General features: G+C 56.3%; 2 protein-coding genes across 4 annotated transcripts; one reads left to right on the forward strand and one right to left on the reverse strand.

The window, feature by feature from the left end:
- Positions 1-550: 550 nt before the first annotated feature.
- LOC113983676 (ubiquitin carboxyl-terminal hydrolase 42-like) lies at positions 551-5363 on the reverse strand. 3 transcript variants are annotated; one of them, XM_039388204.1, is made up of 11 exons: positions 5237-5363; positions 3763-3963; positions 3269-3376; positions 3091-3193; positions 2897-2964; positions 2666-2736; positions 2032-2114; positions 1607-1718; positions 1226-1273; positions 1009-1101; positions 551-800 (listed from the first exon to the last, which is right to left on the reverse strand). In XM_039388204.1, exons 1-11 carry the CDS (start codon positions 5286-5288, stop codon positions 696-698), a joined length of 1044 nt encoding a protein of 347 aa, XP_039244138.1. In that variant the 5' UTR covers positions 5289-5363; the 3' UTR covers positions 551-695. The 3 variants fall into 3 exon arrangements, with proteins under 3 accessions (XP_039244138.1, XP_039244137.1, XP_039244139.1); XM_039388205.1 differs by lacking the exon at positions 1009-1101 and adding an exon at positions 4547-4656 and having other exon boundaries at positions 553-800; positions 1133-1273; positions 5237-5335; XM_039388203.1 differs by lacking the exon at positions 1009-1101 and having other exon boundaries at positions 1133-1273.
- A 5272-nt stretch (positions 5364-10635) lies between these two features.
- Positions 10636-16060, forward strand: LOC120322472 (class I histocompatibility antigen, F10 alpha chain-like). Its single transcript, XM_039388206.1, has 5 exons — positions 10636-11064; positions 15122-15385; positions 15607-15693; positions 15809-15925; positions 16024-16060. Exons 1-4 carry the CDS (start codon positions 10989-10991, stop codon positions 15919-15921), a joined length of 540 nt encoding a protein of 179 aa, XP_039244140.1. The 5' UTR covers positions 10636-10988; the 3' UTR covers positions 15922-15925; positions 16024-16060.
- The last annotated feature ends 7890 nt before the right edge of the window (positions 16061-23950 follow it).

The following is a 23950-nucleotide window of genomic DNA, read 5'->3' on the forward strand; positions in this document are numbered from 1 at the left end:
TGGGGTTCAGTCATTTTCTCAGAGAGGCTTCTGTGACAGAGAGAAGACTTAACCAAGAACACTAATGGGAAACTCAGCGTGGGTCTTCCCACCAAGTTTGCCTCTGTCCCAACAAAAACCTCATCTCTATACCTCCCACAGCCTCCATTTCATAAATTCACAGACTTGTTTGGGTTGCAAGGGACCTTTATCTTGTTCCACCCCGCTGTGGTGGGCAGGAACACCCTCCACTATTCCAAGGTTTCTCCAAGCCCTGTCCAACCTGGCCTTGAACACTTCCAGGGATGGGGCCCCCACAGATGCTGTGGTAACCTGTGCCAGTGTCTCAGCACCCTTACAGCAAAGAATTCCTTCCCAATATCTAGTGTAAACCTGCCCTCTGTTAGCTGGAAACTGATAGCCTTCATCCTGTCACTACATTCCCTGACAAATGGTGCCTCCCCATCTTTCCTGGAGGTCCTCTTTAAGTCCTCTTATCTACAAGAGTCAACATCAGAGACCAGGTAAGTAGCAGATTCCATCCGGGCCGCAGCCTGAAGCCCAGTAAAGGACAGACACGGAGTAGTTCAGATTTGACAGCACTGAATGATGCAGGTAGTAATTTCATTTGATGAGAAAAACACTCAGGAAGGTGAGAAGCACAAGTGCAAATGAGGAAAAGGAAATGTATTCTGAACAGATTTGAATCCTGGTTATTACCTGGCATAGAACAGCAGGTAGGCTTGCTGCCTGAGAACTGTGTCAATGGAACGCAGCTGCACAGATTCATCGTCCATCCGGTACCACAATCCATTGCTGGCCTGTAAAAAAAAGGCAAGGATCTCTCCATGGTTTCTCTCCAAAAACACGGGTAGGAAACTGCCAAACCGAGAGCATGTCAAAACAAATGCAGTCCAGCCACTAAGGAGGCCTTCTGCCCCAAAACTTTGCCTGTCACTAACACTGACAGGAAAGTTTATCTTCCCCAGCACACCTTTTTCCCCATTGGGAAGGAAGTTGCTCTTTTACCTTTGTGTAGCAGAAATAGTGTCCTCCATGACAGCTGACACCACTGTGCACCAGGACAGCATATAAGGAGTAGAGGAGTGGTTCTCCATCTGCCTGAGACATGGGAAGGAAGTTGCTCTTTTACCTTTGTGTAGCAGAAATAGTGTCCTCCATGACAGCTGACACCACTGTGCACCAGGACAGCATATAAGGAGTAGAGGAGTGGTTCTCCATCTGCCTGAGACATGTATGGGCGAAGATCCAAGTACTCCGGATACTCTACAACCTATGGAGAGACCAAGAGGGCTCAGAAATGACCCTGGTCTGTGACATGAAATTGCCTACCAAGTGCAGGGGCCAGTCCAGGTGTATCAATACATCTCGGGGGCTCATGGGCACTTGGTTTTCCATAAAGCAACATAAAATCGTTTGGGTGGCAGGAAACCCTTCTCAGTCAAAGCAGCCCTATCAGAGCACAGGGCTTGCCTGTCTTCCCACAGGAACTTTCCACTCCCCAGAAGGGACCCCAAAAAACCCAACACAAGCAGCTTGTGACAAGCATACTGCTTTAGGAAATCTGCTTCTTGAAGAGAAAGCTGCACACCAATAGTGTACACACCTTGCTGATCTTCCCAGCAGTGAAGCAGTCAAACCTCTTCAGACACACAGTGAGAACCTTGGGTGCACAGTGGACAGTGAACCTCTTAGTGGCGGCAACATTCTTCTCACACCTTGAAACCAAGCCCAGAGCACAGCGCTGAAATGCACCCTATCTTCCACCAAGGCAGTCAGACAACCTTTCTTGTCTCGTGCATCCTTATGCTATTTTAAGGCAATTCGGTGCCATATTTAAAACAAACAAACAAACAAACAAACAAACAAACAAAGAAAAAACCCCAACCCCTCTCCCCCAAAAAACCAGTCAAACAAAACTGTGTCTCATCAGTGTGCGGTAAACTTCCACGAGAAGATGACTTCTGCTCAATGACTTGTAGCCCCCTCCCACAGAGTCTAGTGTTAATATGTTGTTAGGAATCATCTTACTTGCTACATTGAAAGCAGTTTTCACCATCCAGGTGCTCAGGTGTTACAAAGTCCTCCAGAGCTGCAGGGAGGGATGAGGCTGCCTGGAGAATTGAGAAATCGGTGCACTGAGCTACAGCAAATGCCCTGGCCCAAACATTTTCCAGGAGCTGACAAGAAAACCCCTGTAGCTGATGCTGAGGAGACCCGCCATGAATCTGCAAACTGTATCCAGAAGGAGCCAGAAAGAGAGTGTGGTGCTGAACATTTCCCCTGTCCCAGAGGTTCTCAGGGGCAATCAAGAGCTCCCTCTCTCTCTCACCTGCCATTGAGCTACTGCTGTTATTATGTAGGGTCATCAGTAGTGAAAACAATCCAACCCATCAGCCTGGAAGCCAGACAGGTGTTGAAGGAGGGCAAAGGAAAGAAGGATGAGGATATGTCAAGGGTGCAGAGCGCATAATGGGTGCTTGTCCAGCTTCAAGCCAGCACCTACAGAGAGACCAGTGCCATGGCCTCTGCAGGAGGACAACATCCGTTCCCCTTCCCATCCACGACCAAGACCTCTGGTGTTCACAGTCTATGCTTTCAGGACAAATGTGTGGACTCTGAAAAGCCTTGCCATGTCTTGAAGCACAACTGCAAAACCTCTTACTTTGATATCCAAGGGGACATCCAGGAAGGCCTCATAGGAATCAGAAATGGCTTTGCAGCTGAAGCAGATGACTGGAAGGAAAAATCAAAATGCCGAGCAATGGTGAGCTGAACGATGGTACTGCTTTGTGCTCATTGTACCTGTCCTGCTAGTCCCAGGGCCAGCTGTTGGGCACAGGCAGACAGAAGGGCACAGGCAGTGCCAAGGAGAGCAGCTGTTGTAGAAACATACCTCTGGATCTCAGAAAGCCTCCAAATATTTGATGGACAATGGTAGTAGGTTGAGATGATATGTCCAAGCTGGAAACAAGTAGGAAGACAGAGCATTACTTCCTCCAAGCCCCGGCTGGAGGTTTTCCTTGATGAGGCCACATCAAGGAGTCCAAAGGGCTCAGAACTTTGTAAAGGTAACTTGCTTGTGCTTACTCGTTGCTTGCACCCAGACAAGCTCTCTGCATGGCATTGACAGTACAGCAAAGGAAGTCATGGGCATCTTCCTCCCTGCCAAGCTGAAAATGTTCTCCTATGACTAAGAAACAGGAAGTTAGTAGTTGTCTCCTACAGGAAGGGAAGAAAACCTGTCAAAGAACCTGAAATCACATACATCTGAAAGCCCTGAGAACAGCCAAAGGCAGGATGGCACTGACTGAATGCAGGACCTTGTTAACATGCGCTTCCATGATGCACATCATGCAGAAGCCTTGTTGGCGACCTGAGGAGGGAGGGAGAGAAGGTCCTCTGGTTAGCAAAATATCCCTCGTGGTGGAATACTCCTCTTCTTCCGCTCCCACTCCAGTGCAATATGCCACTCCTCCCAGTGTTTCAACAAGCACGGGACGTTTTAGTGCATAGAAAATGTTCTTCAGAGGAATGCTAAACTGAGGTTTTAACTTGCAGGAAGAGAGACCCAGAGCTAGAAGGATGTGCCTTCATGAAGAATAAGACAGCTGGACAGGACAGGTGGCTCCTGAGTGTACAAAGAACACAAGTTCTGGGGCTGACAAAGGGCTGCTTTTCTCCTAAATCAAATTTCAGGTTCTGGGAATCCTTGGGATTTGATTAACAGATTCACAGGGAGATGTCCCTAAGAGTACTCACAGGCCTGGCTGTGCTGCCGGGAGAGCAGATAGTTGGCCAGCGGCGGGGTGTATGTCAGGCATTGCAGGACAGCATTAAGGAAGCATGTGTTGCCCACATTGCGGAGTCCTGCTCCAGCACTCTGTCTTTGCTGCCAGACCATGCAAATCTTCTCGGGGGGAAAGAGGATCCTTTGTGGCGGAGTCATTCCCTCGGCAATGACTGCAGGGAAATTCCATTTGAAAAGAGATGAAATGAGGCACAAAGGCATATTTAAACAGTGAGGTCTCTACAGGAGCACTCAGGACCATCTGCTTCAACTGCCAACCCAACAACATCAGGGGAAGCTTAAACAGTGCCATTTAAATTTACTGTTTTGGAAAAATCCATTCCCCTGTTTACGTTGCTGAGAGTCCAACAAACCCACCATCTGATTTCTGGGCCGCAGGCTACCTTCCTTTCTCAGTAGAGTTCTAGACTGGATTATCAGTGAAGCCATCCCTTTTCCTGATTGGAACTTGTTGAAAACAAGTAAATACTGAGCACGGAAGGTAACCCAAAGGATGGCAGACCTCTCTACGAGCAATGGCAGCTTTCAAAGTCTTGTACCTAGTGTCAGAGGAGCGACAAAAGGTGTTTTCCTGGGTCTAATTGTAAACACGGGGGTCAGTTGGACTGCTCTCCGGAAACATCCCAGAGATCACTCTAGGTTGTGAGCACATCATTCTGGGATTTGACCACCAGCCATGTCAGTTGCCTGTGGCAGTTCACAAAGTCCAAACCTGCTGGTGAAGCTATTACTCACAGGAGTCGTTCCCTGCTGTGGCCATTGCCTCTCTCAGGAAGAGAGTGCAATGCTTTAGATGACCAAGGATGTCTTTCTCTCCAGAAAGAGAACAGCACCAATCCCGTCCCCTAGTTGCAAAGAAATAACTGTAGCTCACCGAAAGTATCAAAACTCTAAAGAAACGCAGAACGGCATCCCCCACCAAGTCTTTCAGTGGTGCTCGGAACTGCTGCTGAGCTGCAGCTCACGCCCTTATGATCAGGCGCGGGGCACCAACTCACAGCGGGTTCAAAGGCCCTTTTGAAATGCTCCAATGTACGGTACCTTCTCTGAAGAGGCCCTGCTGCTCTCCTGACACTGCTTCAGCAACAGAGCCCTCTGGCTTTCCCACCTCCTAGGAGTGACCGTCTTTCAGCCACTACTTTAACTGCTGCCTTTGCTGCTCTCCTTTTTCTGCCTCCCTCCCTCCCACAGCAGTCAAGGTGGGCTGAGCCCATCCCCTCAGACTACAGTCACCTCCCTGCTTACCTATCCTAGGCTATGGAAAAAAAACCAAGAATCAGCAAACTGGAATTCTAGCCTAGGTCATACCTGGCCAGCCTCTAAAAGTTGTAACAGCTCAGCCTACAGCTCGGAAGGTATAAATCAGCCTATACTTTTATCCCCTATACCCTACTCTATGATCTGTGCCAAAAGTCAAAGCATTACCTTTGAAAGAGGAGGAAAGTTGAGGAGAAATGGTCAGTAACCAATAAACCATCCAAAAAAGGCAGGCACACAAGTAGCAAAGGAAGGAGCTGAGTTATCCCGAAGGCCAACTCTGTCCAACTGATTTTCGTTGGCGCGCTCCTCAGGATACCGGATGGGTGCCACATCTCTGCCCCTTTGTGACATGGGGTCACATGGAACCACAGGGAACCCCATGGAACCACATGGTTCTTGGGCACAGGAACCCACATGGCACGTCCACCAGGTGGAAGCCACTGGACCTCCCCCCGTGCTGGTGGCAAAGGGCTAGTCATCCTCTGACAGAGCTCCCACACCTTCCCTGAGCCACACGGCCTGAGGAGTAAAAGCCTGCTCAGGGCTGTAACTGAGCCAGGTCACAGCTTTTCTGGCCCCCAAGACGCTGAGGGTTTCACTGCCACTTCTATCGGTGAGACTCTTAGCAAAGCACCTGGACTCTTATGGGTTCCTTTCCAATTAATTTCATCTGCCCCCAGGGTACAACCATGGGCTGACCCTGAACTGGGACTGCCAAAGGAACCCTTCAGAGGCTGCGCTGGGAGGACCTTGGCTGGCTGCTGGCCCCCGCCCAGCTGCTGTCTTGTCCTCAAGCTCTGAAAACGTTCCTGGATGGCTTTTTAGCAGCTTCACATTTACTCCTGCCGCTAGGGTTGGTTAGGTTTGGATCAGCCGCAACTTTAGCCAGACTCCCACTCTGGATGGTGAGGGCACGCGCGTGTTAGGCGGAGCTGTCCCCTGCACGTCCGGCACCGAAATAAACAAATACCGGCTTAATAGCACCTGTGGCTGTTGAGTTTTACTACTGTTGCCTTTTCCTGGCATCAATGGATAGAGACAGTTTTGTCCCTGCTGCACTTGGCCTATGTTGTTTGGGGCTTGTTGGAAATCATAAAACTTTTCTAATTTTTTTAGTGTTCCTAATTAACTTTTTGATTAGTTGTTTTTAACACACATCATAGGCGGTGCGTTCAGCCTTAAATCAACTTTAGCCAGCATGGAGTAAAAATTGTCATAAGCTCCTTTGGGAGAACACAGCCTGGGAAAAGTCCTAAAACTGTAAGTTTTGTTGAAGTTAACCCTGTTATGCTTCAGTGGTGAAAGCCTGTCAGAGAAAGATGTCCTGTTGAAGGAGGAGATCTGGAACACAAGATTTATGGACTACAAGGACCTTCTGCAGAAACCAGCAGCTAAAGAAGAAGACTAACAAAGGCTCAGCATTTGTGTCAGAAAATCCCTAGGGGAGGGAAAATATACAAAAAAGATTAAAGATATGAAGTTATTACAGTAGAAAGTGAGAAATTAATAACCAATACCACATAGAATACTAATTAATGAAAGGGAGTGAGTGATGTAATTTGGAAGCAATGAACATTAATTTCTTTGTTTGCCAAATCTGTATAAATAGGTGAAAAGCGATGTCTTGCTGTCAGTACGGAGGCAGGATTTTTGTCAGCCACATGCACACGCAGGGCTGCAAATAAAAGTAATCACTTGCTTTCTAACAGTAAAAAGCCAATTTGTTAGAGGGTCCTATTTATCCCGACAGTTTCAGAGGTGTTTAGCAACAGGCAGTCCTCTGGACACCTGGTGTAACCTCTGCTCAGCAGGCAGATAGTGTTTCTCATGCGCCAAGGATGCAGCTGGTTGTTATTTAACAACACTTGACCTGCCTGGTTTGGCCCCTGCCTGGAATGGGGCATCAAGTTTTACTCAGTTCTTCTCAGGACAGGTGGTTTCACTCCTGCCCAGCTCAGCACAGTTCATACGGCTCCTGCTCCACTTCGAGGTGTTTCTTCTTTTATACTTGGGGCATCCAGCTCGGGCATGACTTTGCTTGGATGGCTTTTTTCATCACGTCTTGCAGCAGCTGGTTTTATCCCTGTCATCCTTGGGGAGGCTCCTTGTATCCCTTACCCAGACAAAGTCTCTGCATTTACTCCTGCATTACACCTCTCAGGTGACCTTTTTATGCCCCTGCCCTAACCTGATGTCTAGGTCCTGTATTACCGTCCTCCCAGCAGCACTTCAGGAGCTCTCTGATGAAGACAATCAACAATGGCACTCGTGAACAGTGCCTCTGCTCCTGCCTCCTGCTCATATGGGGGCATTTTAGGACATAAACAGCTGTGCTCTGTGACCAAGCTGGTCCTACATGAGTCCCCTTTGCCCTCATCGTCAGTCCCTGAAGGTCCAGTGCGCCAGGAAGACCCCTTCTCCCCCTCCCTATCAGCCTTCACATTTCCAGGCCCCAGGCCGACTCCTTTGCTCCTCACAGGCCTTGCAGGTCACAGGCACCTGCCTGCCAGGCTGGGATGGCCTCACAGCAGCACAGGGCAGCACAGCAGCACACAGAGCCCCATCTTAATACCAAACAGGCTCTTCTCCCCTGAAAGGGCCACTCCTGTTCTGTTAACGTGTTTCAAGTCTAGATTAAGATCGTTATATTCACATAACAAACCAAGGATTAGGATGTGCCCTGGCCTGCAGAGTGATCAGGTCCAGGTGATCAGGCATCATAAGCTGAGCTGTGCTGTACAATTCGGTGCTAAAGGGCTTACAAAATCTTGCTATGCTGGTGCTGCCTATAGAAATCTTGTGCTACTCAAATCATGGTATTCTGGGCTGTAGTGATCATACCATGATGTTAAAAAAAATGAAGCTTTAATTGTAACTATGTGTCATGGTTTGAGATAGCCCCAAAAAATCCAATTCCCTAGCTCCATCCCCCTCCCACATCTCAACCTAATGTGAGATGGGTTTTTTTCCAGACAAAACACACCAGACTCAAAGTGGGGGAAAGGGAATATATTACAATGACTATACAAATAAATATAACATCACATTATACACACGATCACAAACTATCTCTACCATGACAGATAGTATTTACAATGGACCAGATCTCTTCTCCCCTCCAAATAAAAGTCCAGGAGGGAAAGAAGGACAGATCCCTTCCAGTCCTTAAGCAGCAGCATCTTCTGAGGCAGCAGTCTGTCTGTCTTCTCCACATGCAGCAGCTGATAGCTGGCTTTCTGCCAGCACTCACATGGGAGGTATCCAAACTCTCCCTCGGCCCCCTTGACACAGGCAAAGGGGTCTTCCGTGGGCTTTGTAACCCCAGACAAGGTCGTTTCACCACGGTCATATCACGAGACACAGGGGGGTCTTCGTGACGGTCTGGTATCTCTTGCAGGGCCTCTGTGCCCTGTCTCTCAGGCTGCCACCGTGGCAGCAGTGCAAGGGGGGAGCCAAGGTCAACTCCCCCTGCATTCCATCTGGCTGTCCCAGTCCAGCTCCAGGACGCTCTTTTGAGCTTCTCAGCTCCTCTCTCTCCAGTGCTGCATGTCTAAAACTTTTCTCCTTAATAGGAGTCTATGTCCCTCTTCTCCAAGAGGGTCTCCAAGGGAGTTTTGGGGGGTTGATATCAGTCTTACCCCCAAGAACTCTGTAGCTCTCAGCTGCTGGCTCTCCTTTCCTCGGCTCTCCTTCCAGGAGTCTTTTCTCTGGTGCTGCATGTTGTTTCTGCTGCTCCTCTGGTTCAGGTCCTTATCTCTGGCTCTCTGCCACCGTTTCTCTGGTCAGTGTCGGCTGCTGCTCTGCACCCATGGAGAAAACATCTCCCGGCATAACTACAGGCACCTAGCCCAGCTTTATGCTGTTCCAGGTCCCTGCAGCCCCCCAGCCAAGAGTTGGGAGGCCCCAGAGGGCCCAAGGGGCTCAGAGCCCCTTCCTCGTGGCTCTACAACATGGCCACCTCTCCTACAACAACCCAAACTACAACTCATCTCTTCCGGTCTGGTTGTGATATGTTTACATTTCTGCAGGAGCGCCCATTGGGCAGAACTTCAAAACTTCCAGGGGTTTCCACCCCTTGGGGTCTACCACTTCTCTTAGCCTCTGGGGAAAACAAGGTTCAAACCACTACACCAAAGGAGAGGGAATCCAACCAGTCAGCAGGAATTTCCACTTTTTGTCTGCAAATCCAAGAGGAATTCAGCCCTGACCTGAGGGGTCCCTGCAAGGAGACACCTGGGGGTCACGGGGACCCCAAAGAGGGACCCCCAGGCTGGGCTGGGCTGTAGGGGGAGGCCCAGGGGAGACAGAGCAGGACGGGCAGGAGAAAGCTGCTTCTTCTTGCTCCTCTTAGTCTCACATCCTCCTTCCCCCTCCCAAATTCCCTCTGGATCTGGCACAGCAATCTTGGGAAGAGAGAACTGAGCTCAAATGCAAACTTGCTTCATCCTGGGCCAGCCCAGCCCCCACAGCCCCGATGTGGCTCAACACCCCCATCCCGGTCCATCCCACAGCCCCATCCCAGTATATTCCCATCCCGGTCCATCTGACACCCCCATCCCAGTATATTCCCAGCCCGGTCCATCCCACACCCCCATCCCAGTATATTCCCAGCCCGGTCCATCCCACAGCCCCATCCCAGTATATTCCCAGCCCGGTCCATCCCACAGCCCCATCCCAGTATATTCCCAGCCCGGTCCATCCCAGCCCGGGTCTGTCTTTCAGTCCCAGCCCGGCTCGGCTTGGCAGGGACTCCAAGCCCCTCCCGTGCCAGCCCTGCCCCAGCAGGGCCATGTGGCAGCAGCCGATGCGGCTGCAAGGCCGGTCCCCCCCGGGCGGGAGCAGTGGCGGGCCCGGGGCAGCCAAAGGGGTCGGAGCGAGAGGAGCCGGGACGAGGCAGCGCTGCTGCGGCAGCGGCTCCTTCCGAGCCCGCCGGGGCTGGGCGGGAAGGAGGAGCCCGCGGGCAGCCGCTCCCTGCGCGGGCCCTGGGGAGGGGACAGGGCGGGACGAACCCGCCGGACCCCCCTCCCGGCCCCTCCAGCCGCGCCGGGGCCGCGCCCGAGCTCCGCCACCGCCTCCCCGAGTGCCCGCCCGGCTTGGCCCGGAATCCCAGCTCCCTGTGCTGAACCGGCCGCGGTTTACGGGAAACAGCCCTGGCGATGTGCCCGGAGCCGCTGCTTTAGGAGTCCCAGCCCCGGCGATGTGCCCGGGCTGGCGGCAGTCTGTCCCAGTCCATCCCAGTCCATCCCAGTCTGTCCCAGTTCCCAGTCCAGCCGCCGCCGTTTCCCGGGTCCTGCCCCCCCGCCCCCCCAAGATGCTGACGGGGGTCGGGGCTCCGTCTTTGCCTTCGTCTCCCTGGGCTGGGGCTCGGCCTCCGCCCGCGGGAGGAGCTGAGGGGGGTCCCCGGGGGTCGTGTGTCCCCCCCGGAGCGTGTGTGCCCCCCCGGGACCCCCATCCCGCCGTCACCCCCTTTTCTCTCCCCACGGAGCTCCTGCCCCAGCTCCCGCTCCCCCCTGGCAGGGGCTTTGGGAGCCCCCCTTTGCCTCGACCCCGGGACCCCTGCGGGGGGCAGTGGGGGCTGCCCAGGGCGGGCACTGGCCCAGGGAGATCGCCCCCCGCCCCCGCGGCATCCGCTGATCGCGGCGCTTCCCCCGCTTTGGCCCCAAAGCGGCGCCTTTAAGGCCGAGTTTAAGCGCAGGGCCCGCGAGTTCAGCTCGGCCCGGCCCGGGGGTCCCGCCGCTCGGGCCCGTCCAGGGGGCCCGGGGGTGGCGGGGGGACCCGGGCCGGTGCCGGGAGGGGTCCCGAAGGGGATCCCGGGGCATTCCCGGCAATTCCCCCGGGCCCGCCCCCCGCGCTCCCTCGGCCACTTTCGCTTTCGCGTCTCCCGAACTGCGCCCAGCGGGGCCAGCGGAGCAGCGCGATGGCTCCAGCGCTGGGGCTGGGGGCGCTCCTGGCGCTCCTGGGGGTCTTGGCGGTCTCGGGGGGGCAGCCGAAGGGTAAGTGGGACCCCCGGAACGGGCAACTTCTCAGCCTTTATTCCCGGGCACCGGCACTTCCCTGAACCTCCATTTCCGGGCACCGGGACCCCCCTGCACCCTCTCCCTCAGCACCGGGACCCCCTGAATCCCGATTGCTGGGCACGGGAACCCCCTGAGCCCCCATTCCCGGAAGGAGACCCCCCTGAATACCCATTCCTGGGCACCGGGACCACCCTGAACTTCCATTTCCGGGCACTGGGACCTCCCTGCACCCTCTCCCTCAGCACCGGGACCCCCTGAATCCCGATTGCTGGGCACGGGAACCCCCTGAGCCCCCATTCCCGGAAGGAGACCCCCCTGAATACCCATTCCTGGGCACCGGGACCACCCTGAACTTCCATTTCCGGGCACTGGGACCTCCCTGCACCCTCTCCCTCAGCACCGGGACCCCCTTAAACCTCCCTATGCAGCACCGGGACCGCCTCATTTCCATTCCTGGGCACCGAGACCCCCTTGAACACCCGTTCCCGGGCATGGGAACCTCCCTCAACCTCCATTCCCGGCCACAGGGACGCCTCTGGAGCCCCAGTCCTGAGTCCTGGGACCCCCCTGAACCCCCATTCTTGGGCTCGGGAACCCCCCTGGACCCCTATCCCTGGCACCAGGACCCCTCTGAACTCCCTTATCCTCAACAAATACCCCTCTGTGCCCCTTTTCCTGCCAATCCCGCCTCTCCCAGCCCCCTGATCCTCCCTTTTCCTTGATGCTGGGAACCCCCAGACCCCCATTCCTGCCTTTCCCAGCCCCAGCCCCCACTTCCCTCAACACCGGGGACCACTGGACCCCCCTTTCCTGGGCACAGGGACCCCCTGAATCTCCATCCCACCTCTCCCAGTGGCCTCCCCCCCCTTCCCCTGACCCTGGGACTCTGTTACAGACCGGACAGGGGCTGCAACCTGCTTCTTTTAGATGATTCCTTCCAGGGCGAGATTAAGGCCCAAACCTCCAAATGTTGGGTCTCACACACACAACTGACTTTATTGATACCAATAAGGAACGGTAACAGCGAGGGGGGGGGAGAAGAAGAGGGAGAGATGAGGAAAAGGAAAGGCTGCCAAAGGAAAGTGCAAAAAGGTTCCCAGCCCAGGGAGAGAAGCGGGTGCAGTCAGGCTCGGGCAGGCAGGGAAGCAGCGCTGGAGGGAAGCGGGTGGGGAGCAGAGCGGATCCGAGCCGAGCAGCAGAGCAGGGAGGTGGGACCCGAGCGGGACGGAGCGAGGAGCGGGGCCAGCAGCCAGCACGGGCCCCTGGCCAACACCGGCTGGGCTGGACAGGACCGAAACGCGGGCACTGCCTTAAATCCCCCCGGTGGGCGCTCCCTGGCCAGCTCGGCTCCGGGCAGAGCCTTGACTTTGAGACCCCCTGGAGCCCACGCAAGACGTGGCCGCGGAGGGTTGCAGAGGGTCTCAGGAGGACTCAGGGTGGTCCCAGCAGGGCTCCCAAAGGACATTCCGGTCAGTTCCCAGGAATTCCCCCGTCCCCTCCCCTCCCCCGCGCTGCCTCGGGCACTGTCGCGTCTCCCAACCTGCGGCGGCGGGATCTGCCCGGTGACCGGTGACGTCAGGGCCCAGTCGGGTTGCCATTGGTGCAGAAGAAGTAGCGGGGCCGGACGCTGCTGTGTGGGCGGGGCCAGCGGAGCAGCGCGATGGCTCCAGCGCTGGGGCTGGGGGCGCTCCTGGCGCTCCTGGGGGTCTCGGGGGGGCAGCCCGAGGGTAAGTGGGACCCCCGGAACGGGCACCTCCTCAGCCTTTATTGCCGGGCACCGGCACTTCCCTGAACCTCCATTTCCGGGCATCGGGACCCCCCTGCACCCTCTCCCTCCGCACCGGGACCCCCTGAATTCCGATTTCTGGGCATGAGAACCCCCTGAGCCCCCATTCCCGGAAGGAGACCCCCCTGAACACCCACTCCTGGGCACCGGGACCCCCCTGAACTTCCATTTTTGGGTACCGGGACCCCCCTGCAGTCTCTCCGTCAGCACCGGGACCCCCTTAAACCTCCCTATGCGGCACCGGGACCGCCTCATTTCCATTCCTGGGCACCGAGACCCCCTTGAACACCCGTTCCCGGGAACCTCCCTCAACCTCCATTCCCGGGCACAGGGACGCCTCTGGAGCCCCATTCCTGAGTCCTGGGACCCCCCTGAACCCCCATTCTTGGGCTCGGGAACCCCCCTGCACCCCCATCCCCAGCTCCAGGACTCCTCTGAACCCCCTTATCCTCAACAAATACTCCCCTGTGCCCCTTTACCTGCCAATCCCGCCTCTCCCAGCCCCCTGATCCTCCCTTTTCCTTGACCCTGGGACCCCCATTCCTGCCTTTCCCAGCCCCAGCCCCCACTTCTCTCAACACCGGGGACCACTGGACCCCCCTTTCCTGGGCACAGGGACCCCCTGGATCCCCTGTCCCTCCTTTCCCACTCCCAGCCCCCACTTTCCTTGAACCTTGGACCCTTCCCAGCTCTCCCAGTTCTGCTCCCTTGACCCTTGGACCCCCCAAACCCTCCAATCTCTGTGACCCCCCCAGTTCTCCACTCCCTGTGCTTCCTGCAGGGGGGTCCCAGGCACCGGGAACGCCCTCGACCGCAATTCCTGGGCACTGGGACCCCCCCTCAACCCCCTTATCCTGCACCAACATCCCCCTGCACCCCCTTTCCTGGACGTCCTGCCTCTCCCAGACCTACCTTTTCCTTGTCCATGAGACCCCCTGGACCCCCATTCCTGCCTTTTCCAGACCCCATTTTCCTCAACAGCAGCGACCCCTGGACCCCCCTTTTCCTGGGCACAGGGACCCCCCTGCACCCTCTCCCTCAGCACCGGGACTCCCTTAAACCTCCTTATCCGGCACCGGGACCCCCTAGTGTCCATTTCTAAGAACCGAGACCCCCCCCTGAAAACTCACGGGCATAGGAACCCCCTGAACCCCCATTCCCTGAAGGAGACTCCCTGAACACCCACTCCTGGGCTTCGAGACCCCCTCGCACACTCATTCCCGGGCACAGGAATCCCCCCCACCTCCATTCCTGGGCACTTGGATCTCCCTGCACCCCCTCCCGCAGCGCCGGGGCTCCCCTAAATCCTCTTACCTGGCACTAGGACCTCCTGAACCCCCATTCCTGGACACAGAGACCCCCCCTGGACACCTGTTCTTGGGCACTGGGACCCCCCTGGACCCCCCATCCCTGGCTCCAGGACCCCTCTGAACCCCCTTATCCTCAACAAATACCCCCCCATGCCCCTTTTCCTGCCAATCTTGCCTCTCCCAGCCCCCTGATCCTCCCTTTTCCTTGACCCTGGGACTCCCTGGACCCCCATTCCTGCCTTTCCCAGCCCCCAGCCTTCACTTTCCTCAACATCAGGTACCACTGGACCCCCCTTTCCTGGGCACAGGGACCCCGTGAATCTCCATCACACCTCTCCCAGTGTCCTCACCCCCCTTTCCTTGACCCTGGGACCCCCCTGAATCTCCATTCCTGGGCAGGGGGACTCCTCTGCACCCCCTTATTCAGCACCCAGAGCCCCCTGAACCCCCTTATCTGGGAGTATGACCCCCTGTACAGCCTTATTGGGCACTGGGACCCCCCTGCACCCCCATTCCTGGGCACAGGGACTCCCCTGAACCAACCCCCCCCTGCATCCCCTTCCTGGCCATCCAGCTTTTCCCAGACTCCAAACCTTCCCTTTTTCTGGACTCTGGGACCCTGGACCCCCATTCCTGCCTTTCCCAGCCCCCAGATCCCCCTTTTCATCAACACTTTGGAACCACGGGACCCCCATTCCTGACCATCCTGGTTCTCCCCACCCTGTAATGGGGGTGGGGACACTGGAGACCCCTGGACACTGATTTCCTGGGCACAGGAACACCCTGGACCCCCCGTTCCACCTCTACCAGCCCCTGCACCTCTCTTCCTTTGAACCTTGGACCCTTTCCAGCCTTCCCAGCTCTCCCAGCTCTCCCACTTCCCCCTTTCCTTGGCTCTTGGACTCCCCAGATTCCCCAAATGTCCATGTTCCCTCAGTTCTCCACTCCCTGCGTTTCCTGAGCGTGACCATGTCAGAACCTGGCCTGGGGGTCCCCCAGTATGTGGCTGTGGGGTACCTGGACGGGATCCCCTTCCAGCGCTACGACAGCGAGCGGGGCCGGGCGGAGCCGCAGACGCCGTGGATGGCGGCCGGAGCCGAGCCGGGATATTGGGATGGACAGACCCAGATCCACAGGGGGAACCAGCACGTGGCCATCAGCAACGTGGAGACGCTGCGGGGCCGGTACAACCAGAGCGGGGGTGAGTGGGGGCACCTGGGGACAGGGGGAGTCTGTGGGGCTGGGCTGGGATCTGTGGGGCTGGGCTGGGATCTGTGGGGCCAGAGGGACCCATGGGGCTGGGGTGGAATCTGTGGGGCTGGAATGGGGATCCGTGGGGCTCCATACGGCTGGATTGGGGCTCTGTGGGGCTGGAACACAACTCTGCGGGTCTCCATGGGTCCAATCCCACCCTCTGCCCAGGTCTCCACACGCTGCCGGGGGAGCGGGAGCAGTACCGGTGCCGGGTGGAGCACGCCGGAATGCCGGAGCCCGGGATCTTCGCCTGGGGTGAGGCTGGGAACGGGCAATGTGGGAACTGGGCATTTGGGAAGGAGGAATTCAGGAATGTGGAGCAGTGGAATTGGGGGTCCCCTCCCCCTCCTCACCCTTCTGCCCTTCCCAGAGCCGGAATCCATCTGGAATTCCACCCCAGTGCTGGTCACTGTGTCTGTTGGCAGTGCCATCATCATCATCATCATCATCGGCCTCATCGGATTCAGTGTCTGGAAGCTCTGATCCGGTAACTCCCGGGATGGGGGTCGGGAAGGGGCACGGATCCGCCCGGCAGCATTCCGGGGATCCTGTGCCACAGGTGCTGATCCCCCTTTCTTTCCATAGGGAAGAGGGAGGGGAATGGATACAACATGGCCACCAGTGAGTACCAGCAGCGTATCTGGATCCCGGTCCAGATCCTCTCCACATGGATCCCATGATGGATCCTCGTATAGATCCAGGTGTGTGATCCATGCCAGAATCTCATGGATCTTCTTTTCACAGGAACAGACACAGGAACCAACAGGTTCCCCACAGGTATGGAGCAGGATCCAGGTGGGATTCCAGAGGGGAATTAGGGCAGGATGGATAGAGCAGGACTGCGTCCAGATCAGGGCAGGATTCCAGAGTGGGATCAGGACTGGATTCTGGAGCAGGATCAAGTGGGATGGATGGAGTGGGACCAGGGTGGGATTCCACAGTGAAATTGGGTGGGATGGATGCAGCAGGATGAGGTGGGATTCTGGAGCAGTTCCTCCTCTCTGTGGGCTCCACAGCTGGATCCATCCCATGGGATGGGGATAGGCATGTGGTGACTCTGTCCCCTGCTCTCATCCTGGCAGGATTCACCGCCTGATCGATCCACGGTTCTGATTTCAGAGGTGCCAAAATTCAGAGCCATTCCTGTTGTCACTCTGGTTCTCCAGCAACGTTTCTCTTCCATCCCCTCCAAGGGATCCCTCAGGAAAAGAACCTTTTGCTGTGCCTCGGGAGCAGGTCGTGACACGGGCTCCGACAGAGTCACGCGCAGGGAGCGCCGGAAGGGCAGAACTGGGGGAACAGTGGGTTGGGTCTGGCAGGATGCTCTGCCCTCATAAGGCCTAAAATGCAGTCAGAGAATCCAAACAATCCAACTGTCTGTGCTGAGCTACCCCTGGTGCCAAGGGGCTGCTTTAGTGTTGGACTGTGCTAAAACCAGCCTGGTTCACAACTGCAAACACCCCCCCTGCTTTTGGAAGCAGGATTTGACAGATAAGCTGCTGGCTGGCCTGGAGAAATGGCACTGGCAGTCCATCACTTTATAACTTAAAAGCCCAGTCCAACTTTCACATGGCAGATTCTTCCACAGACTTTCTTGGAGTGTGTGGAGCTTCTCCTGTGGAGCAGGGACAGCACTTTGTGGTTACTCAGGGGTTAAGTTGTGTGGTGAGTTACATCAGTCTCTAGGTGAAGATTGTTTCTTTTTGCCTGCTCTGATAAAATTGGATTTGGAATTACTTTGATACAGTGCATTATTTTATGCTGTTTTATACTCTATGAGTAGGTTTTAGCTTTTACACTCTATAGTAAATAATTCTGATCAAGGTCTTTTGTCTGTTCGCTCATCTGTTTATTTGTTCCTTTGTCATAATAAAGGATTCATTTTATATAAATATCTCTGATTTGGCATCATTAAAACCTGCAGGACAGTGATTCTAGCACACCTCTGTAAGTCCTTTAACTTGACCTGTTGACAAAGTCTGGGGCTGGGATTGGATCCAGCCGCCCCCGGGCTCCTCCCTGAGAAGGAGTTTAGAAAGCCAGAGGGTCCTTCCTGCACCTCGTAGCTCCACAAAAGGGCTTCTCTACTAAACTTTCTCTCAGCCTTCCACTCCCCCGCAACAAGGGACGGGTCTGGCGGGAGGAGAAAAGATGATCTTCATATTGCCAGAGTCGGGGGTCACCTGGAGCACTGTTTTGTTCTTTCCATGCCATCACTGCCAGTGAGTTGGTGTGTGACAACAGTGCTCCCCGTACAAACCTCCCCCACAGGGATTGTCTGCACTGGACCTCACCTGGATCTACAGGGTCCTTATTTGAATCCCCGTGGATTATCTCCAGCACAGCTGATTCTCTCAGCTACTGGATCCCTTTCTCCCAGGTGTTCCATCTGCTTGGGCACACTCTTAGATGGCCTTGAGAGAACACCTTTCCCTAACACTTGACAGGGCTCACCTCCAGAGACTGAGAGTTTCTGTCCTCTTCCCAATCCCCTGGTCAATCCCAAGATCCCAGGACAGGGATCCCAGTTGCTTGGCTGCACTCCCACCTAGTTCCATATGCTGGGCCATGATATCCCAGCACTGGAGCAGCCAGGTCAGCAGGGGCTGTCCCAGCTGGAGGCTGAAATCTTTTCACATCTCTCACAGGTCAGCTGGGGATGGGGATCTGGTGATTATCTCTGGCCCTGCCTCTTGCTCCTGTTCTGAGGGCTCTGCTTCCCCTTCATCCCTCACTAACTGAGCTGATTTGGTCTTGGATTTCTTCTGTAGAGGGGCAACTGCTACTGGCACAGGTTGTTCCTCTGCAGTTTGAGTGGCCACGGCACCTCTTGGTCTCCTTTCCTCCTCCTCCCCCTGAGGGCACTGGGTCTTAGTTTAACAAGATTCCAACTTAGAAATTAAGAGACTTCAGGTAGAAGTGTGGAAAAGGAAACGAAACAGCTTTTTATTAACAAAATCTGAATAAACAACAAATGGTGCAACCAAAAACTTTGAGAAGAAACCAAAGAAAGTCCCAAATCCCCAGGTGGGGGGGAGAAACTGTCCCGGCAGTTCAAAGCTCTCGCAGCCCCGTGTGCTCGCAGCCAGCAGTGAAGGAGTCCCTTTTCCCAGGGGCAGTCCCCAAAGCAGAACACCTCGCTCCCAGATGGGTCGGGCTCTCTCTCTCTCTTTCTCTCTCGGTCATTCTCCATGAGGTGTCCCATGGGGAAAAAACTTCCTCTCAGGAAAAGAGAACAAGGTGGCCAAAACCAGCTCCCGCTCTGTCCGGTCCCGGACAAACCCCAAAAGCCCCCGAACAAAGGACCCCCCGCCCTCCCCGCGGCCACCGCGGTGTCCCCGAGAGCCGCCCTCCCCCCACTGCCCCTGCCCAGCGCCTGCGGCTCCGCTCCAACCCACCCCATCCCGGGAGACACAGATGGCAATGGGGGGGACACTGGGAAACAATTCCAACACCTCTTTTCAAACCTCTGACACCTGCTTCCCAGACATTCCCAAAGAAGGGGCTTCCCGTGGCCTCGAGCCAGGGACCGACCTTTGTATTGAACCAACTCCTGGAGAGACACGTTCCCATCCCTGTCCCCATTCCCATTCCTGGGGTTCCCATCCCTCTCCCCATTCCCATTCCTGGGTTCCTCCCTGTCTTCCCACTTCCTGCTGTGCCAACCTGCTCCCAGTGTCCCCGTTCCTGTCCCCACTATCCCTATCCTGGTCTCCCATGTCCCCATTCCCATTCCCGGTGTCCCAGTTCCCATTCCTGGTGACTCCAACCTGCTCCCAATGTCCCCATTCCCATTCCTGGAGTTCCCATTCCCATACCTGCTGTCCCCAACCTGCTCCCAGTGTCCCCATCCCTGTCCCCAATGTCCCCATCCCATTCCCCCCTGTCCCCATTCCTATTCCTGGTTCCCACAGAGGAACTGCCGGATGCCGGAGGAGGGAGCCAGGATTTATTGCCCAAAGCAGGAGATTTTCCCACCCAAATTAAAGCCTCAGGAATAATTGTGGTCCTGGGTTTCACACGGGAAAAAGCAAGAAGTTGATCCATCGGGAAGAGCCGCAGGGGGGCCGGGGTGGGTGGGAGCAGCGGGATGAGCTCTGCCAGCAGCTCCTGCCTTTCCGCAGGGAGAGGGAAGGGGCAGATCCAGCTCCAGGATCGCTCAGGCTGTGATTCCTGCTGGGATGAGAGTGCGGAAAGGAGTCACCATGTCCCTGTTCCCATCAAAAGGGATGGATCCAGCTGTGGATCCCAGGGAGAGTAGGAACTGCTCCGGATTCCCTCCTGATCCTGCTCCATCCATCCCACATCCAATCCCATTCCAATCCCACTCCAGAATCCAGCCGTGATCCCAGTCTAGAATTCTGTCCTAGTTAGAACAGCTGGGACCGATTCCTCACTGGATGGGTGTAGCCCAAAACTGTGGATTCTCTGGCCTTCCATGCCATTTTCCCAGGAACTGTTGTCGGTGGGGGTGGGGGAGGGGGGGAGGGGCCTGCGAGGTGGGGGGGTGTTCCTGTCCTCATACCCTTTTATGGAATTCCCTACTCTGAGTATCCTCATACCCTTTTATGGAATTCCCCGCTCTGAAGGAACGAATTAAGCATCCTTTTATGGAATTCCCCGCTCTGAGGGGAGGACTAAGCATCCTTTTATGGAATTCCCCGCTGTGAGGGGAGGACTGGGCATTCCTGCCTGAACTGGAGAATATATAAACCTGGAGTTTCAGAACCTTTTTACCACTCGTGGGATCCAGAGGAGGACTGCAGCTCACCGCTCTCAACCAGCCTGAGACCACCCCCCTCAACTGGACTGCAACCACCACTTTGGACCGACTGCAACAGCTCTCCCACCAGCAGGTTTTTTATCCCCTCTCCCATTACTTTGGATTAGGGGGGGTCCCAAGGAACAGCACTTTGTTCATGGCCCAGGGTGCTGGGTTCTACATTTGGGTTTTGTGGATTAAAACCAATTGCTTGTCTGTATAATCAGACTTATTGAGCAAAGGGGGCCCAAGGGGGGCCCAAGGGGGGCCCAAGGGGGCTGGGCCAGGGGGGGAAGGGCTGCAGGGGGTGGATCCCGGAGGAGGAAACCCGCCAAAAGTGGCGGCCCAGCCGAGGGAGGAGCCGAGCGGGAGCACAAAGAAGAGCAGCCCAAAGGTCCTGGCGGTGGCTCGGCAATGGCGGGGGGGGCGAGAGCGGTTTGGGGGCCCCCGTGAGAGCCGGGGGGGAACCCCGGTAGCCGCGGAGTGGGGAGAGCGGAGAGGGGCGATCCCGGAGCTGGGGGACCCCCGGAATGCTGGAGGGGGGGGAGCAGAGAGGGAGCGCCGGGCCCCTTAAGCGGGGGTCCCGGAGAGGGGGAAGGCCTTGGAGTGTGGAGAGGAGGGGGGGCCTTGAGGCGGGGTGGGAGCCGAGAGCGCCAAGAGGTTTGCGAGGGTGGGAGGCGAGAGAGGAGGGCCGGCCAGCCCCGGGAGGCAGAGTGGGGAGAAGTGAGCCCTGGGACCCCCCTGGCAACACTCAAGGGGACCCTGGCGAGTGGGAACCCCCCGGAGCCGCGGGACCCCCGGCATCCCGGAGAAGGGGGACCCCCAATGCAGGCAGAAGTGCCATCAGGCCAGACAGGGGGAACCCCGCAAACCCCAGAGAGCAGGGAGGGGGAACTCCTGGGAGGGGTTTTTGGGTTGAATGTTGGTGTTTTGGGGGTTTTTATGGACACAAGATACCCGGTGAGTCCTAGAGCTGGACTTGGGCAGGAGGAACCCCCAAGGCAACGCGCTCACCCCTTGTTTTTCCCCCCCAGCAGGATTTCTGCTTCCCAAAGCTTGGTCAGATGGAGGAGGAGGCTGCGAGGAAGAGGAAGATGCCGCGGGCCCCCCAGGCAGGTGAGGAGGAAGTCAGTGCCCCTTTGGGTCGGTCTTTTGTGACCATCCTGCCGGGGCCGGAGTTGGGGGGATGTCCTTGGGCTTCCCTGTGGGCCGGAGGTAAATCCCCTGCGTGTCCTTGTTGCTTCCTGCCCCAGGCCCCGAGGTGAGGCCGGAGAGCGCGGAGGACAAATCCCGGCGGCAGAGCCTGGTGGGAGAGGCCGTTTTGAAGGGCTCCCCGGCGCAGGAAGGCAGCGGGAAGAAAAAGGGTCGGAGATGCCCCCGCAGGAGGGGCTGCAAAGCCAGCCCAGGAGGCTGTGAGGAGGAAAGAGCCAGCGTGTGCCGGGAAGGCGGCCGGAGCTTGAGGCGGAGCTGCGAGCTGGTGGTCCCTGAGCAGCCTCCCAGCAGGGAAAAGCCCTTCAGGTGTTTGGAATGTGGGAAGAGCTTTAGCAGGAACACCCACCTCCTGAGGCACCAGCACATCCACACTGGGGAACAGCCCTACACTTGTGGGGAGTGTGGAAAGAGCTTCAGTCATAGCTCCGACCTGCTCCGACACCAGATGATCCACGGTGGGGAAAGGCCCTACACGTGCGGGGAGTGTGGGAAGAGCTTCAAACGGAGCTCCCACCTCCTCAGCCACCAGATGATCCACAGTGGGGAAAGGCCCTATACATGTGGAGAGTGTGGGAAGAGCTTTAGGAAGAGCTCCACCCTCCGCAACCACCGTCGCATCCACGCTGGGGAACGGCCCTACACTTGTGGGGAATGTGGGAAGAGCTTCACTCTCCTCTCCCACCTGCTCCGACACCAGATGATCCATAGTAGAGAAAGGCCCTACACGTGTGGGGAGTGTGGGAAGAGCTTCAAACGGAGCTCCCACCTCCTCAGCCACCAGATGATCCACAGTGGGGAAAGGCCCTACATGTGTGGGGAATGTGGGAAGAGCTTCACTCGGAGCTCCCACCTGCTCCGACACCAGATGATCCACAGTGGGGAAGGCCCTACACGTGTGCGGAGTGTGGGAAGAACTTCAGGGACAGCTCCAGCCTTTGCAAACACCGTTGCATCCACTCCAGGGAATGGCCCTACAAGTGCTTGGAATGTGGGAAGAGCTTCAGCACAAGCCCCAAGCTGCTCAGCCCCCAGCACATCCACACTGGGGAACAGCCCTACACGTGTAGGGAATGTGGGACAGCTCCACCCTCTACACCCACCGTCGCCTCCACACCAGGGAGAGGCCCTTCCACTGTGGGGAGTGTGGGAAGAGCTTCACGCAGAGCTCTTCCTTGACCTCCCACCCACGGACCCACCAGTAATGGAAGCCCCGAGTGCCCCGACTGCGGGAAGAGCTTCGGCCGCTGCTCCAACTCCATCAGCCATGGGAGGACCCGCGTTGGATGATCCACAGGGACCCCCGTTGGGCACCGACCTGGTGTGCTGGTTTAATGGTAAACCAGCAGGGGAAACGTCAGCGGTGACATCATGGGGACATTGGTGACATCACAGGGACATTGGTGACATCACAGGGACATTGGTGACATCACAGGGACAGCGGTGACATCACAGGGACAGCAGTGACATCACCGGGGGTTAATTTTTGTGTGAAAATCTCCTGCTTTGGGCAATAAATTCTGGCTCCTCCTCCGGCATCCGTCAGTTCCTCCCTGGGAACCAGGAATGGGAATGGGGACGGGGGAATGGGAATGGGGACACCTGGAATGGGAATGGGAACATTGGGAGCAGACTGGGAACAAGAGGAATGGGAATGGAGACATCAGGACCTGGGAATGGGGGCACCTGGATTGGGAATGGGGACGCCGGGGAGAGGGATGGAGACACTGGGAACAGGTTAGGGACACCAGGATTGGGAATGGGGACACCAGGATTTGGAATGGAGACACCAGGAACTGGGATGGGAACACCTGGAATGGGAATGGGAATTCGTGGAATGGGAATGGGGACACCTGGAATGGGAATGGAGGCACCTGGAATGGGAATGGGAACACCAAGAACTGGGAATGGGGAAACCAGAAGTGGGATGGGATCACCAGGAATTGGAGGAGGGACAATAGGAATGGGAATGGGGACACCTGGAATGGGATGGAACACCAGGAAAGGGAATTGGAACACCTGGAATGGGAATAGGAACACCTGGATTGGGAATGAGAATGCCTGGAATGGGGACATCAGGAATGGGATGGGGACAATAGCAATGGGATGGGAACACCAGGAATGGAAATGGGAAGACCTGGAATGGGAATGGGGACATTGGAAGCAGACTGGGGACACCAGGAATGGGAATGGGGGCAGCAGGAATGGGAATGGGGGCAGCAGGAATGGGAATGGGGACATCTGGAATGGGAAATGAGACACCTGGAATGGGAATAGAAATGGGAATGAGACACCTGGAATGGGAACGGGAACATTGGGAATGGGAATGGGGACACCTGGGCTGGGAATGGGAACATTGGGAATGGGAATATTGGGAGCAGATTGAGGACACCAGGAATTGGAATGGGGACACCTGGAACTGGAATGGGGACACCTGGAATGGGAATGGGAACAGCTGGAATGGGAGTAGGGAAAACAGAGGTGGGATGGGAACACCTGGAATGGGAATGGGGACAATAGGAAGGGGAATGGAGACACCTG

This window comes from Pipra filicauda, unplaced genomic scaffold (genome assembly GCF_003945595.2).
Source record: "Pipra filicauda isolate LSUMZ 115617 unplaced genomic scaffold, ASM394559v2 scaffold621_size299420_pilon, whole genome shotgun sequence".
Taxonomy (NCBI): Eukaryota; Metazoa; Chordata; class Aves; order Passeriformes; family Pipridae; genus Pipra; species Pipra filicauda.

Bases quoted from the DNA above. Each gene is read 5' to 3' on its own strand.
- LOC113983676 (XM_039388204.1), bottom strand. From the start codon at position 5,288: ATGGTTTATTGGTTACTGACCATTTCTCCTCAACTTTCCTCCTCTTTC. The intron at 2,737-2,896 runs GTATGTTTCTAC...TTTTCCTTCCAG, and splicing joins AGGCTTTCTGAGATCCAGAG to TCATCTGCTTCAGCTGCAAA. The intron at 1,102-1,225 runs GCAGATGGAGAA...CCCATGTCTCAG, and splicing joins TTCGCCCATACATGTCTCAG to GCAGATGGAGAACCACTCCT.
- LOC120322472 (XM_039388206.1), top strand. From the start codon at position 10,989: ATGGCTCCAGCGCTGGGGCTGGGGGCGCTCCTGGCGCTCCTGGGGGTC. The intron at 11,065-15,121 runs GTAAGTGGGACC...ATGTTCCCTCAG, and splicing joins CTCGGGGGGGCAGCCGAAGG to TTCTCCACTCCCTGCGTTTC. The intron at 15,694-15,808 runs GTGAGGCTGGGA...TGCCCTTCCCAG, and splicing joins GCCCGGGATCTTCGCCTGGG to AGCCGGAATCCATCTGGAAT.